Below are 14675 nucleotides of genomic sequence, written 5' to 3' on the forward strand. Positions count from 1 at the left end.
CAGTACACCACCAGATCCATGTATGTGCCAAGTTTGGTGAAGAAATATTGAATATTTGGTGAAGAAATATTGCTCCGGAAAAGACAAATGTGCACGGACGGACGGACTGAGTCCATTTTAATACCCCCCGCAAAACGCGTTCCGGGGGATAATAAGAATGCTGTCATCTGGTTGCTCTAGAACCAACGCAGGTTTCAAAGACATTGACACACATCCCACCCCTCCACCCAGTACTTTTCATGATTCACCACTTGACAGTTGTGAGTAGCTGTGAGAACCCTGCACCATTCTTTCACGTCTCCTCTCCCATGCCACTTCAGCTTGACAACACACTTTAGCCAGAAGGCTACCTGGTCACTGTACTGAACAGACCTGACACAATCATATGCCTTATAGAATACCATCACATTCACACAAATGTATCATAATGTTTTATTCTAACCAAGTTAAGTGCTAAGAATAACATTTGTAAACCCATAAAAAAACAAAAAGTGTTGTCTGAGCTCAACATTAAAGTCAGCTGCACATATTGGGGCAGTTCACAGCAAGCCCAGCCTCAGGTATATTCTTGCATGGGTATTTTTCAAAAGCCATTGTTCATCACTATCAAGGAATACATTAACATATCTCTAAACACAAAGAAATATAATAAATAAAAATTCAACAGTGAACATATCAAAAGATTCTCACGAGTGTATCATTAAAACAAATAATATAAACATTTGATCTCAATAAATAGATACAAGTGATGTGCTTTCATTGCTACTAGTGAGCATACAACTTACACCATACTGTCAGTACATAAACAGAAAATGTCAACACATCCCAGGGTTTTAACAAGCACTTGGCAAAATTATTTCCAGAGTCAAAGCAAGAGTTCAACTTTTGATCCACAACATATCAATAAAACATAATAATATTATGTTGATTGAAAAACATTCATTTTGTTTCCTGGGATTATTTTTTTTCAAATGGAAACATAGCTCTCACAACAGGTATATGAACACAAACACCTAACAAGCCCGTCTAGTTGGATATATGCAAAACATACTGAAAAATACAATTCAAAGATGCAGAAATCCCATGCCTGTCTTGCCAAGCTGACAAGAACAGTTGTTGTAAATGGTAAGTTATACTTAACTTACTGTTATGACTATCTTTCTTGACATTTTTTAATTATGAAACAGGGCCCTACATTATACTAACATTTAGTCTTAGAAATAAAGTTGTCTTACTGAAAAATATATATCTACAAAATATACAAAATACAATAAAACTGGGCCGAGAACAAAGCAAACTTAACAGCCGGGGCAACCTCGACTATATTTTCACATTTTGCTCCTGTTATAAATAAGACAAATTTTAGCATATACTATTATATGGGGCACAGTGGGCGAGCTGGCTAAGGCGCCAGGCTAGTGATCAAGCGAGGTTGAGGTGTCGGAACGAGCCCACACGTGACCGGGTGTAAAAACCTTGGAGTCAACTTTGTGTGAGTCAACTTTGTGTGCAGACTCTTTCAGTGTTGTCACAACCCCTAGTGTACAGTACACAACCCTGTGCACTTAAAAGAACCCACGAATCCGTTGGTATTTGACCAGATGGTGGCCACATGAATACGTGCAAACACCTAGTTGCGGGTACAGCAACGTGCAGTGAACATGGACAAAGTACTGTGACTATGTGTCCCAGTCCACCCAGCTGTGAATGGGTACCTTGTTAGGATGAGAAAGCCACAATAACTCAGTGCGCCTAGTGGCTGCAAGAGTTGTATACTCCCCAGGGAGTTTAGATTGATAATGCGATGTGCCGTTGAGATTGACATCCAATGATCAAGGGAAAAAATACCAGCGCCTTGAGCATGCACTAGTGCGTGGATATGTGTGCTATATAAATATCCTATAATAATAAAAAATTAAAAATACTATAAAGGGCATCTCTGTGCAGGCCATCTGGAAGCAGCCTTTTATTACTTACATCAGGCAGCAAAGATTGGGCGAGGCAGCACCTGTGATGGGCAGCAAATCAATAGTGTTACACAATGATTTAAGACGAATCATGATTTTGCCAGGGAAACAATTCTTCACCAGATTTGGTAAGGGAAGGGTGGTGTCCGAGAAGAGGCATTCATTGTACATGACAAGCAAACCGATTTGTGGTTGTGAAGGGACATTTTGACTGGTGATATGCTTTCTGTAATTCCATTCACTAGAAACATGACCAAAAGATTTAAACCGCAGGACAACAATGTCAGTCCGTTGTTTAAGTCAGCAGTATAACAGTGAATATTGTACATCATCCGTGCATTGAACACTTCAAAACATGGCCTTCACAATCTGTATGGTCATTGGTGTCCACGTTTTACTATCTTTCTACAAGGTGACCAAATTGTCACCACTGCATCGATGTTTGCAATGTCCGACATACCTCATGGAGAGAGTGAGTGAGTTTAGTTTTACGCCGCTTTTAGCAATTTTCCAGCAATATCACGGCAGGTGACACCACAAATGGGTTTCACACACTGCACCCATGTAGGGAATTGAACCTGGGTCTTTGGCGTGAGAAGCAAATGCTTTAACCACTGGGCTACCCAACCTCCCCCCCTCATGGAGAGAAATTTGCACGAATATTGCTGGTGTTGAAAACACAACCACTTTCAAGCTTCTGCAAGTCTTTGTACAATCCATTCTTATTGTTGAGACCGAACTGAGAATGTTTCATCTCACTGACTGACTTGTCATCACTGCTAAAATGTGACTTGTCACTGATTTGTCATTTCACTTGTGTTTACAGTTTGAAGGATTTCCTTGTCAGTATTTGACACACAAATGTTGCAGTTAAAGCATACAGATCACTTCTATAAATAAATGGCAAGGACAGTGAGCAGATGCAAACATTTGAAATACCAACTTTGACAGACATCCTGCACTTAACATCTAATACAGTAGGATACACTGTTTGGTCAATTGTTTAAATAAATACTGCACTGATGACTGAATGCTTCCAACTTACTTCTGGTTATGTGCCTCTTGGTTACAGAGCTGTGCATGCATACAGCATCCTTTATCAACATAAAAAGTAAACTGATACAAAATGTTGGGAACGGTATTCTTAAAAAAACATTTCACAGGTAATCATATATTTAACAAGATGTCCATTGTTATTTTTCCCCTTCATCACTGCTAGCTTTCTCCTCACTTGTAACACCATTTTGTGAGAATCCGTTCAGTTGATCTCGAGCCTTCAGTTTCATGGAGGCCAAGTTAGAATAAGGAGAAGCAACTCTGGACGGCACATCGATGTGTTCATGTTTGTACTCCATTAACATGTTGTTCACTGGGGACAGTCCTATACAAGCTCGAAAGATGTTCTCAATACAAGCTCTCTGTCGGAACAAAGCATTCACCAGAGGGGTTCCTCGCGGCACCAGCGGAGCCTTGCACAGGAAACTGAGGATGGAGAGAACGGCATTGAAGTTCTGGAACTCTGTCTGTCCTTCCACTTTGAACTGGATACGCTCACATATTTCTGCTAAAACAATGAGGTCAATGATGAGAGGTGTGGCAAGCAGCGAGTCTTCGCAGGTATTGTGGATGACGATGGTGTTTGTGCCGCCCATCATAATTTCAGACGTGTACTCGTCCATTGCTCGTTTGCTGTCTCCCACGTATGGCACGTACTTGATTACAACTGTGTGGTCTGGCTTTTCCTCCTCATCATACAGCAGACGGTTAGACTGAACCATGTCGTCCACAACGTTACTCTTGGAGATCTGGAACCAAGAGATAACATGGAGTGGCCGTGCTACAGACTTGCCCAATTCTCATTTTCTATTATACATTGATACTACCCATCAAAAGTTTAGACTCACTTAAAGCACTCACTATATATTATGTATATATATGTGGTTACATCGAAGATGAATTTCTCCACTAACCTAGGGGAACCAACTGCAAACCTTATGCAGATGAATTGCATGAGGATCATGCATCAAATTGCTGAAAAGCATGTCCAAATATCATGCATGTGAACAGCTGCATTTTGGTGTAAAGTTTTGTTAGGAATTCGCCAAGTTTCACTGAGTTTCATCATTTATTGAACTCATGACAATAATCTTTTCATCGTTACGAATTTGTTTTTACAATACACAATACAATCAGTACCTATGTAAACAGTACCTTTAAACAGTATGGAATATTTTGCAAAATCTAGTTTAGAACAGTTGACTGAAGCAAGTGGCTAAATTTACTTTAGTGAGTTTTTTGATGGGTAGTATACATGCACTTCATAACACTACTGCACTTCTCAATCCTCCCATCTACATTATCTGAGCAACTACCGATTCCCCATACATACATCCTGGGCAAGGAGGCACAGGGGTTCAAAATTTTTTAAAAAGCCACTTGCCACAGGGCAAGTGACTTTAAGAAAGTAACCTGTCCTTACTAATTTTCCACTTGCCCTGATTTTATGACATAATCATGATGATGTAACTATGAAAGAATAAATCAACATGGTATTTGATGTTAATGTTTACTGGACTATTTATTGAAAAGTGATAAATAGCAAAGAAAGATAACTCTACTTTATTATCATTGCAAAATTTAATAGCTACATTTTGAGCAGATATGAAATTAAATCCAAGTTTATTTGCAGTTTGAAACCATAAGTGGAAATTATTTAGTAGCCCATGGACAAGTAAGATACCATTATTTATTGCCCGAAATGAAAACTGACTTGTCGGGGCCGGGCGATGGGATTTTTGAAGCCCTGAGGCAGGTATTATATTTCATCAAATATAAGGGATTAGCATAAATAAGGGAATATCCAGTAAGGGAGCTACTGGCCATGAGGCTGAATGAGGTTGTGTTAGACTTGGAGCATTAGTCCAGCTGCATGGGCACAGGAGAATACTGTTACCATGTAGCCAGCAAAACCATGGTACTCGGTGAGATCAGTCCATGTTTTAAATGCTGGTAATCTGAAGCAAAATCTACTGGTAAGAACTAATATCACATTTACCAAATCAGTAAATAGACTGACATTTTCCAACTCTGTATAAAAAACACAATTGGGATTAAGTTTTCATCTTGCATACATGTTTCTGCATCATTGTACAGTCTATTGGTGCATCATGTTGATAGTCTGGACCTGGGAGGTCACTGAACACAACAATTCATTGCAGAAAATGTTAAAAAAATAAACTACATTCAGGTCATCCCCCAAAATAATTGTTTGCTGGAGGTGAGGTGAAATTGGGTTTAACGTCATTCGTGAGAATATTTCGTAAATATGATGACGTGCATGTGTGTATGTGTAGGTGCGGCTGCATGTACTAGCCCAGACTGAAACTGGTTTTATAGAGCTAGCCCACTGAGATACCATGCCACAGTGAAGCATGAATACCCCACTCAGGCACATCATACTGACTCCGAGCCGACCAGTATCAGAAGACACAAGCGTGAGATTCTATTTCTCATAAAAAATCACTCTTCACAACACGGAACTGCCATTAGACTTGCAGTATAGCAAATGTCATAGCATTGTGACGCCATCAAGTTCATGACATCATAGCATTGTCAGGCCACAGTACAAAATCTTCTCACAAAACAATATCTCCTAGGAGATATCTCCATTGGAACACAGTTTTGGATGATAAACTTCAATCAAAAATCTCTTCTCTTTCCCTACCCGACAACCCCTTCACCCACCTGCTAAGACAAAAACATCACTAAAAGGTCAAAATAAGAAGGAACTATTACCTCTTTAGACCTGAATGTATCGGAGCAGACAGGTTTTTGCCGTCATTGTTGCCCAGGTGGTTGTAGCTGACGATGGAGACAGGCTTAATCCCTGCACTTACCAAGAAGTCAACCAGTACTGACTTGAGCTTTGTCTGGCCAGACTTAAAGTCATCCCCAGCGATATAAACCCTCTTCTTCTCTGCCAGTTCCACCACCCCAGGAACAAAAGTGTTCTGTGGGGAGCCGTTGATGTACGTGACACCCTCTAAAATGGACGCCACAGCGAAAAGGGTGGATGGAGAGATTTCACCTGCATTGTTCCGTATGCTGTTGAGGAGATTCTCTGTCGTGTCGTTAAGACCTGGGCGGATGTCACAAAAACGTTCCGTGTTGGCTGTCCATAATACAATGACTTTATCAACTCCGCTACTGTCTTTAAAGCTTCGGATGTCCTGGCGGATCTGGTCCACGAGTTCTTGTTTGGTTCCAGAAAGGACATTGTCTGCACGGTCCATCTGGTTGGCTGCAATAAAATCTGGGATGTAGATGGAGGGTCGGGGTTTGTACTTCTCCATGTGTGGGCGAAGTTGTGTCTGAAGGTTGTAATCCAGGACCTTGGCTCGTGCCATGGCGTCGGACAGATTCATAGAAGATATGTCCCAACCTGAAGACGAAAAGAAAATTGTCACTCGCACTTGTATTAACAGGAATCACTTGTCAAATTATACAGAAAAAATTCCTACGAATATTTGCAAAATCCATTTTCCCTTACCAATGAAAGATATTTCCCATATTTTGCAGTGATTGTGCTACAGACAAGTGACACAGGGCCATTTCAGTGATTTCATAAACCTTTGATTGAACATTTCTCCAAATAATTCCCTAATTTCAAAGAAATCTTAAGGACAATTTACTGACAATCAGTCAAAGTACAAGAAATAAATCTGAAAGGCTGGTTTTGAATTATGCACAACTTAGTACGTTACTAAAGCATTGCACCTACCATCAAAGACAATGTCATTAGGGTTGAGCATAGGCATGAGTTGGCTGAGTGGGACATACACCTCCCCCTGTGGTCCTGTCCCCAGACACACTGTGCTGGCCTGGGTGATGGACCCGAAGTAGTTAGCCAGTCTTAGGCCATCCTTTGTGTGCCAGCTGAGACCCAGCCTGTTGGCGATGGTGGCTGCAACCACAGTACTGCCATTGTTTCCTCCTATGCCGACCAGCATCACCCCAACTTTGGGCACCTGCCTCTTGGTCCGGAATGTGTATTGGGTGGAGACAGGCATGGCCACATACTGGTTCCCCTTCAGCTCCACGCTGGTTGTGTCGTAGCTGTATTGACTCTCTATGTACTTGTCCGAGTACTTCACTCTTGGGCTGTCAACCTGCACTGTTTTAGCAGCCATCTTGTGCTGTAAGAATTTGTTTATCTGTGTGAAAAAACCAGAATGTGATAAATGATCTGTTCTTCACTAGTATTCTTGCAGTCCTAGAAGGTGCCTTCAACTTCATGAAATTGAACTGGATTGGTTGTTAAATTAGAGACCGTTCATAATTTAAGGCTAGGGGTGATGATGATTTTTATGGAGAAGCATGTACAATGTCAATGACCCCCCCTAAAATTTATGTACAAAATAAGTGACCCCCCTGCATGTCATGTACAAAATCAATGACAGACTATGACTGAGGTAAACAAGAGTCATCAGAAGATGACATATCCCCCCGGCCTCCACATCTTTGAAAGAACAAATCATCTGACAGTTACTTAAAGTCCAGCTTGATTTTAGACTGAGTGCAAATCGTTTCCATGGAAATCATGAAAAAAATAAATGACAAAAATCTGCAAATAGCAAAAGGCACCACTTTGGGATCTGCCTCACATATCTGCCAAGTTTTGCTGAAAGATATTAAGAAGTTTTCACATTGTGCTCCGGAAACAAAACCTACCCCTTCCTTTTGAGACTAAGTCCAAATTGTTTCCATGGAAACTGAGAAAATAATAAATCACAAATATCTGCAAATAGCAAAAGGCACCACTTTGGGATCTGCCTCACATATCTGCCAAGTTTTGCTGAAAGATATTAAGAAGTTTTCCAGTTGTGCTCCGGAAATGAAACCCATCCCTTCCTTTTTGAGACTAAGTCCGAATCATTTCCATGAAAACCGAGAAAATAATAAATCACAAATATCTGCAAATAGCAAAAGGCACCACTTTGGGATCTGCCTCACATATCTGCCAAGTTTTGCTGAAAGATATAGAGAAGTTTTTGAGTTGTGCTCCGGAAACGAAGCCCACCCCTCACTTTTGGGACTAAGTCCGAATTGTTTCCAAGGAAACCGGGAAAAATAAAAATGCCAAAAATCTGCAAATAGCAAAAGGCACAACTTTAGGATGTGTTTGATATATCTACCAAGTTTTGTTGAAAAATATTATACGGTTTTTGAGTTGTGCTCCGGAAACGAAAGCAATCCTTACTTTTTCAGACTAAGTCCAAAATGTTTCCAAGGAAACCGGGAAAAATACAAATGCCAAAAATCTGCAAATAGCAAAAGGCACCACTTAAGGTTCTGTTTCATACATCTACCAAGTTTTGTTGAAAAATATTGAATGGTTCTTGAGTTATGCTCCGGAAACGAAGCCCACCCCTCACTTTTGCAACTAAGTCCGAATTTTTTCCCTGGAAACCCGGAAAAGTAAAAATGCTAAAAATCTGCAAATAGCAAAAGGCACCACTTAAGGTTGTGTTTGATATATCTACAAAGTCTTGTTGAAAAATATTGAATGGTTCTTGAGTTATGCTCCGGAAACGAAACCCACCCCTTCCTTTTGAGACTAAGTCTGAATCATTTCCATGGAAACCAAAAAAATAATAAATCACAAATATCTGCAAATAGCAAAAGGCACCACTTTGGGATCTGTCTAACATATCTGCCAAGTTTTGCTGAAAGACATTGAGAAGTTTTCGAGTTGTGCTCCGGAAACGAAGCCCACCCCTCACTTTTGGGACTAAGTCCGAATCGTTTCCATGGAAACCGGGAAAAATAAACATGCCAAAAATCTGCAAATAGCAAAAGGCACAACTCTAGGATCTGTTTGATATATTTACCAAGTTTTGTTGAAAAATATTGAACGGTTCTTGAGTTATGCTCCGGAAACAAAGCCCACCCCTCACTTTTGGGACTAAGTCCGAATCGTTTCCATGGAAACCAAGAAAAATAAAAATGCCAAAAATCTGCAAATAGCAAAAGGCACCACTTTAGGATCTGTTTGATATATCTACCAAGTTTTGTTAAAAAATACTGAACGGTTCTTGAGTTATGCTCCGGAAACGAAGCCTACCCTTCTTTAAGACTAAGCCCAAAACGTTTCCATGGAAACCGAGAAAAATAAAAATGACAATAATCTGTAAATAGCAAAAGGCACCACCTTAGGTTATGTTTGACATATCTCCAAATTTTGGTTAAAAAATATCGAACAGTCTTTGAGTTATGCTCCGGAAACAAAATGATTACGGATGGACGGACAGACGGTGGGATAAAGACGAGGCGACGACTATATCCCACCGCATTACATGCCGGTGGGATAAAAACACAGATTGGATCAGTCATCATACCATCTATGCATCACAATATCCGAAAAAGCCTACACTGCTGGGATACTTTGTTACAACCTGACAAGAACAACTGGGGATATTTTTAAATAGCGGGCATCTGATGGGCATCCACCATTCTTATTGTCTCATTGTGAAGGTGGACAGCTGCCACCTCACAGTCGAGGGAGCAGGGACTGACCACCTAACAGCTATAGCTGACACAAGTAGACTGTTGGCGCGAAACATGGATCGCTGTGGACCAGTGCCCCTTTAAGAAACTAATATTGGATATACAAGTGACGCTTATTTTGTTGAAGAAAGTGAAGAATGTTTCAGTAATTGAGAATATTTTCTTAATGAGTCACTTACAACAAACCAAAAAGTAGTACTAGTAGATCTTTCAAACTCTGAAGAAGAAATTAACATATATTTTAACTGAAACATGATCTAAACTACACCACTGATGGAGAACTGTTTCATTAAAAAAAATGACTACATATCTAACATCATTCTCGGATAAACAGGGATGTAGAAGAGTACTTTTAAATTCGGAAATTTACAATGAACATACAAAAGCTTTACTAAAGACCAATGAAGGGGGATTTAAATAAATTAAATTGTATGTGGACATTCTTCAGTGTGTGTGTTGGGTTTTACGCCACTTTTAGCAATATTCCAGCAATATCATGGCGGGGGACACCACATTCTTCAGTAGTTGATTTAGATGGTGTCATTTTGAAAACATTTGGTCTCCTGCTTATTTGTGTGACAGGTGACTCATGAGTCGTCTGCTATATTTGTGCCAGCTGATTCAAACCGAGTCACACTTTGTGACGACAAATTAGTTACACGTAACAATATCTTGCCCCACTGCGTAGGTGGCAACGCATTTTTATTTGATGTCGTATTTATAAAATGTGGGGCAAATACACCTGTGTTGTTACCGTTGCTAAATATACCTGTCGAGTAAAAGAAATAACTGATATACACACATCCATCGCCACCAATCAACTACAACGTATTGACAAGGGAAGTAACTCTTATGACCTTCATATCTTCCACGTGCAAGTGATTCCGATATTACCGGTCCGCAAGAGAAATTCACACTTCAGACGTTCGATGGGCAAGAAATCGGATACGTTATATTGCGGGTTGAAGCACAGCCAACCTGCTTACTTATGTGCCTACAAATACTCGGTCCTGATCATTCGGGAGGAATACATGGATGAAGCTGATTCTCTCAACGAGAACAGCAGCAGTCGCTACACGTGCACTCTACGATGACAAATCAGTTTGCAATCGCTCGCCGAATACTTACCCAAGAATTATTGTATGTTTGGGCTCGCGGTGGAGGGTTGGCTCTATAAACAAGTTTGTTAACAAGCTGACACCACAGGTTCTCAGATTTGTTCGCATCCCGGTGCATTCGCCTGAATGGCTTTATATATATAGCGTGACCGGCAATGGTGCAATTTGATTGGCCAGCAACTCAGAGCGCCCACGTCACCTAAATGGATGAGAGACAACATGTCGAGAAAATTCGAAAACACGCGATGATCAGAACACACAGGAGGTCACTGCCGTTTGTGTGTTGTCACGTGGAAAGCTACAAATACATTTTATACTAATTAATACTCAATCGATTGCTTTCCTGAAGGAAAGAGTAAAATTGAAAATGAATTTCGCCTTGGTTTAAAGAACTCGTATAACTACAATATGGATTATTCCTTTTAAGGTTTGCATAGCTGTCAATCAAAAATGTATCTAAGGAAGCTTCTGCAAGTTAATACATATGATATTACTCTTTACAATTGCATTGATAAAAACAGACAAAATATTAAAGAGAGGTAATGCTTTAGGTTTAAGCTCCAAGCAATCGGACGCAGTGAAAACATCATAATAGCGCTATCTAAAGCGCGTTTACGAAAGAATGTGAGATTTAGTATACTGGCCGTGAGAACGGGATTTTCATTTAGAGAATGTGAGACTTACCGCCAAAACGCGAGATTTGAAAGGTTTGTAACAGTTGGTTTGTTGTTTAACGCCGCACTCAGCAATATTCCAGCTATATGGCGGCGGTCTGTTAATAATCGAGTCGGGACCAGACAATCCAGTGATCAACAGCATGAGCATCCATCTACGCAATTGGGATACGATGACATGTGTCAACCCAGTCAGCGAGCCTCTAATGACAAGCATGGGATGCTGAAGATCACTCCTAACCTGGATCGTCACGGGTATCCCTTTTTAATAGTTTACATTCTTTAAACAAATGCTTTTTCTGTTATAACAATTCTATTCTATTTAATCGGTTCTTTTTAAAAGTATACCCATTGTCATGTATTTTTTGTGGTATTTTGGTATGGCTGATTAAATAGTCTAAGGTGATAGATTTTGCTGTCCACAGTTGGTTCGAATCCCGTAATAAACTCCCGATAGTTACACTTGGTTTACTAGGGCCATACGTGGTCGTGGGTTTTGTTAAAATTTTCACATTGATGAATATTTTGGTGAAGACTAGCACACACGCACGCGCACGCACGCGCACACACACACAAACCCCACACACCGCACACATGCAAACACCCACGTAGTCATACTATATAGTGCATCCGTACTTACCTTCTCCATAAAACATACTTCACCTCGACGATATATTTATATTAAGGTATACAATCACCAGCGTCGCTTATACCCCGGCACATTTAACCGCTAATTGTTACTCCATGTGGAGCAACGTTAATCTGTTTGATGACAAAAAATACACCCTGTGGAAACATATTCACACCGTCACCGGTTCAAAATGCTTTCAAGATAGTTCTGACGTTTTCATTGATCGTTTAGTCACATTCGACTATGGATTGAGATCACTGGGTTGGCTAGACAGCGACCCCTTATCGGCAGTCGCTGTATTTCACATGTGGGACCAGCTGAAGTAGTTGTTAGGTAATATATCTTTCGGAAGACGAGCTCATGTAACGGAACAATATTTGAAATTAATAATATCTATTTGGGAGTAATGGTTACTCGGCTGTTCTGAGTAACAACTCTCTCGAACCACACGACAATTCACAACATTGGGGCATGCGTGTGTCTACTTATCATATGATAGATGTTACCATAGCAGACATATGAAGTTGAACTTCAAAATGTTTGATTTGTCATCATAATAATCACAATGGAAATATTAAAGGGTAAAAAAGATTACTATATTTTCCTTTAAATTCTAAGAGGAAACTCTATTCCATCTTCGTTGATTTATGTAAGGGTGCGCCCTTGTACTACCAATGGCGCTTGCGGGTGGCGCAGCGGAGATCCCAACCTAGTCAAGAATTCTGAGATATCATCCGGGTACTCGCGTGAAAACGGCAATAACAAAAGCAACAACAAGTCCCTGGGATTTGCTCTAGATCGTTGTCCCTTTAAAACTTGCGGTAGATTAGCATACGATAACCATGTTGCTTGAGGAACTGTGGTGTAGCCAAATGGTTAAAGCGTTTGCTCGTCAGGCTGAAGACCCGGGTTCAATTCCCCACATGGGTACAATGTGTGAAGCCCATTTCTGGTGTCCTCCGCCGTGATCTTGCTGGAATATTGCTAAATCGGCGTAAAACTAAACTGACCCACCCACTATGTTGTATGAATAATGCGCAAATCTCTAGACAATTCGACCTAATATCAATAGCACACTGAAAACATTAGGTGTTTAGAGTGTTAATGTTTTACATATGACGTGTTTACATTTTATACACATCACTGCTCATGAACTATACGACTTGCGTTTAGTTAGATCGCTTACATCTGTTTAATAACTCAGTGTTTAAAATTTAAACACTGATAACTTGTAATGTAAGAGAGCACTAAAACACACATAATGTGAAGAACCTGCTAGGTAAAATGAGTCTGCACGCAATGTTTTAACCTTTTGATGACACAGTAGGTTATTATACGCAATTTATCTGTTTATTGTTATAGTTCTGCTGTTAGTGGCCTTCTCACACACGTCAAACGTTGCTTGCTGACCGTTTTAGTAATACCTCTAACTAATAAAGACATCTAAAGCCTTACTGCTTCAGCACTTATATGATCACCTAAGTTAAATAAGAACATGGAATGTGTGTATATTAAACACAGATGTTTAGATCTACCCTCGCTGTCTATACACATTTATTTAATTGTGTTTAGTCGGAATTTTACGATGTCATGTAATATAATGCATATTGGCTAGACTCGGCGCACTCACCGGAAGGAGCTCTGGGTAGGACCGTGGTCAATGACGTCATTACTTATGACGTCATGCTTGCACGCCATTTTGTTTCTCCCGACGTCTTGCAATGGTTGCAATGGTTGCTATTTGTCCTTTTATCAAATATTGTTCATAGGTATAGTGATATCATACCACGCTGAAAGTGTCTTAATCCCGTCAGTCTTTGTGTCGAGATGGACTGTTCCATGTGTTATTTTCATTGTGACAGTGACAGGCAATATTTGAAACACATCATACGAAACCACAAAAATGATCCACATTTCTTTGTGTCTTGTAAACTGTACATGGAATGACTGTTGTTACACCACAAAGAGGATGACAGCATTTCGCAAACATGTTTTCAGAAAGCATTCACAGAATGAAATGCAGAATGTTGATGTTAACGACTCCGAGTGCGAGTCCGAGTCCGAGTCCGAGACTATGATACCTGAGCCAGACATACCTTACTCACATTCTACTCTATCAGACAAATGTTACACTGAACTAAGTTTTGTAATGTCCCTACAGGCAAAGCATAATCTATCAGACAAAGAAGTAGATGCCGTTATTGGTGAGACGTACCATCTTTTGGAAGATAATGACAAGCATACCATGGAGAAGGCTAAAGAATGCTTGGTTCAGCATGGCGTCAATGACACAATCTTAGACACTATTGAAAATGACATGCATTTTGAGGCACTAACAAATCAGCATAGTAGGGACAAATCTTATAAAGAACATTGCAGATTGACACACTCAGAAAGGGTCTATTTACGCACTACTACATCTGTGAAACGGTGCAGGATGTTAGGAGAACCAAGATATGGTTATATTTTTACCTTTCAAAAACAACTGAATACACTCCTTGAATTACCAGACATTTGGAAATGGCAACAACAATCGCATGTGTCCAAATCAGATATAATGTATGACATATGCGACGGCTTATTTTTGAAAACACACCCACTGCTTAGTAAAAAACGAATGCATTGCAGATTGTTTTGTACACAGATGACATTGAACTTACCAATCCTATCGGAACGCATGTGAAACACAAAATTACAGTTTTTTACTTCTCATTGGGAA

The 14675-nt window shown here is 40.1% G+C and overlaps 1 protein-coding gene across 1 annotated transcript; it reads right to left on the bottom strand.

The window, feature by feature from the left end:
- Positions 1 to 1928: 1928 nt before the first annotated feature.
- On the bottom strand, positions 1929 to 10894 carry LOC124262057 (inositol-3-phosphate synthase-like). The gene is given in 5 exon segments (XM_046696478.1): positions 1929 to 3772; positions 5763 to 5788; positions 5791 to 6408; positions 6748 to 7180; positions 10662 to 10894. Coding segments are annotated over 5 exon segments (1797 nt in total). The 5' UTR covers positions 10770 to 10894; the 3' UTR covers positions 1929 to 3160.
- Between the last annotated feature and the right edge of the window lie 3781 nt (positions 10895 to 14675).

The sequence above is a fragment of the Haliotis rubra genome, unplaced genomic scaffold (genome assembly GCF_003918875.1).
Source record: "Haliotis rubra isolate DU_JTF1 unplaced genomic scaffold, ASM391887v1 Scf82, whole genome shotgun sequence".
Taxonomy (NCBI): domain Eukaryota; kingdom Metazoa; phylum Mollusca; class Gastropoda; order Lepetellida; family Haliotidae; genus Haliotis; species Haliotis rubra.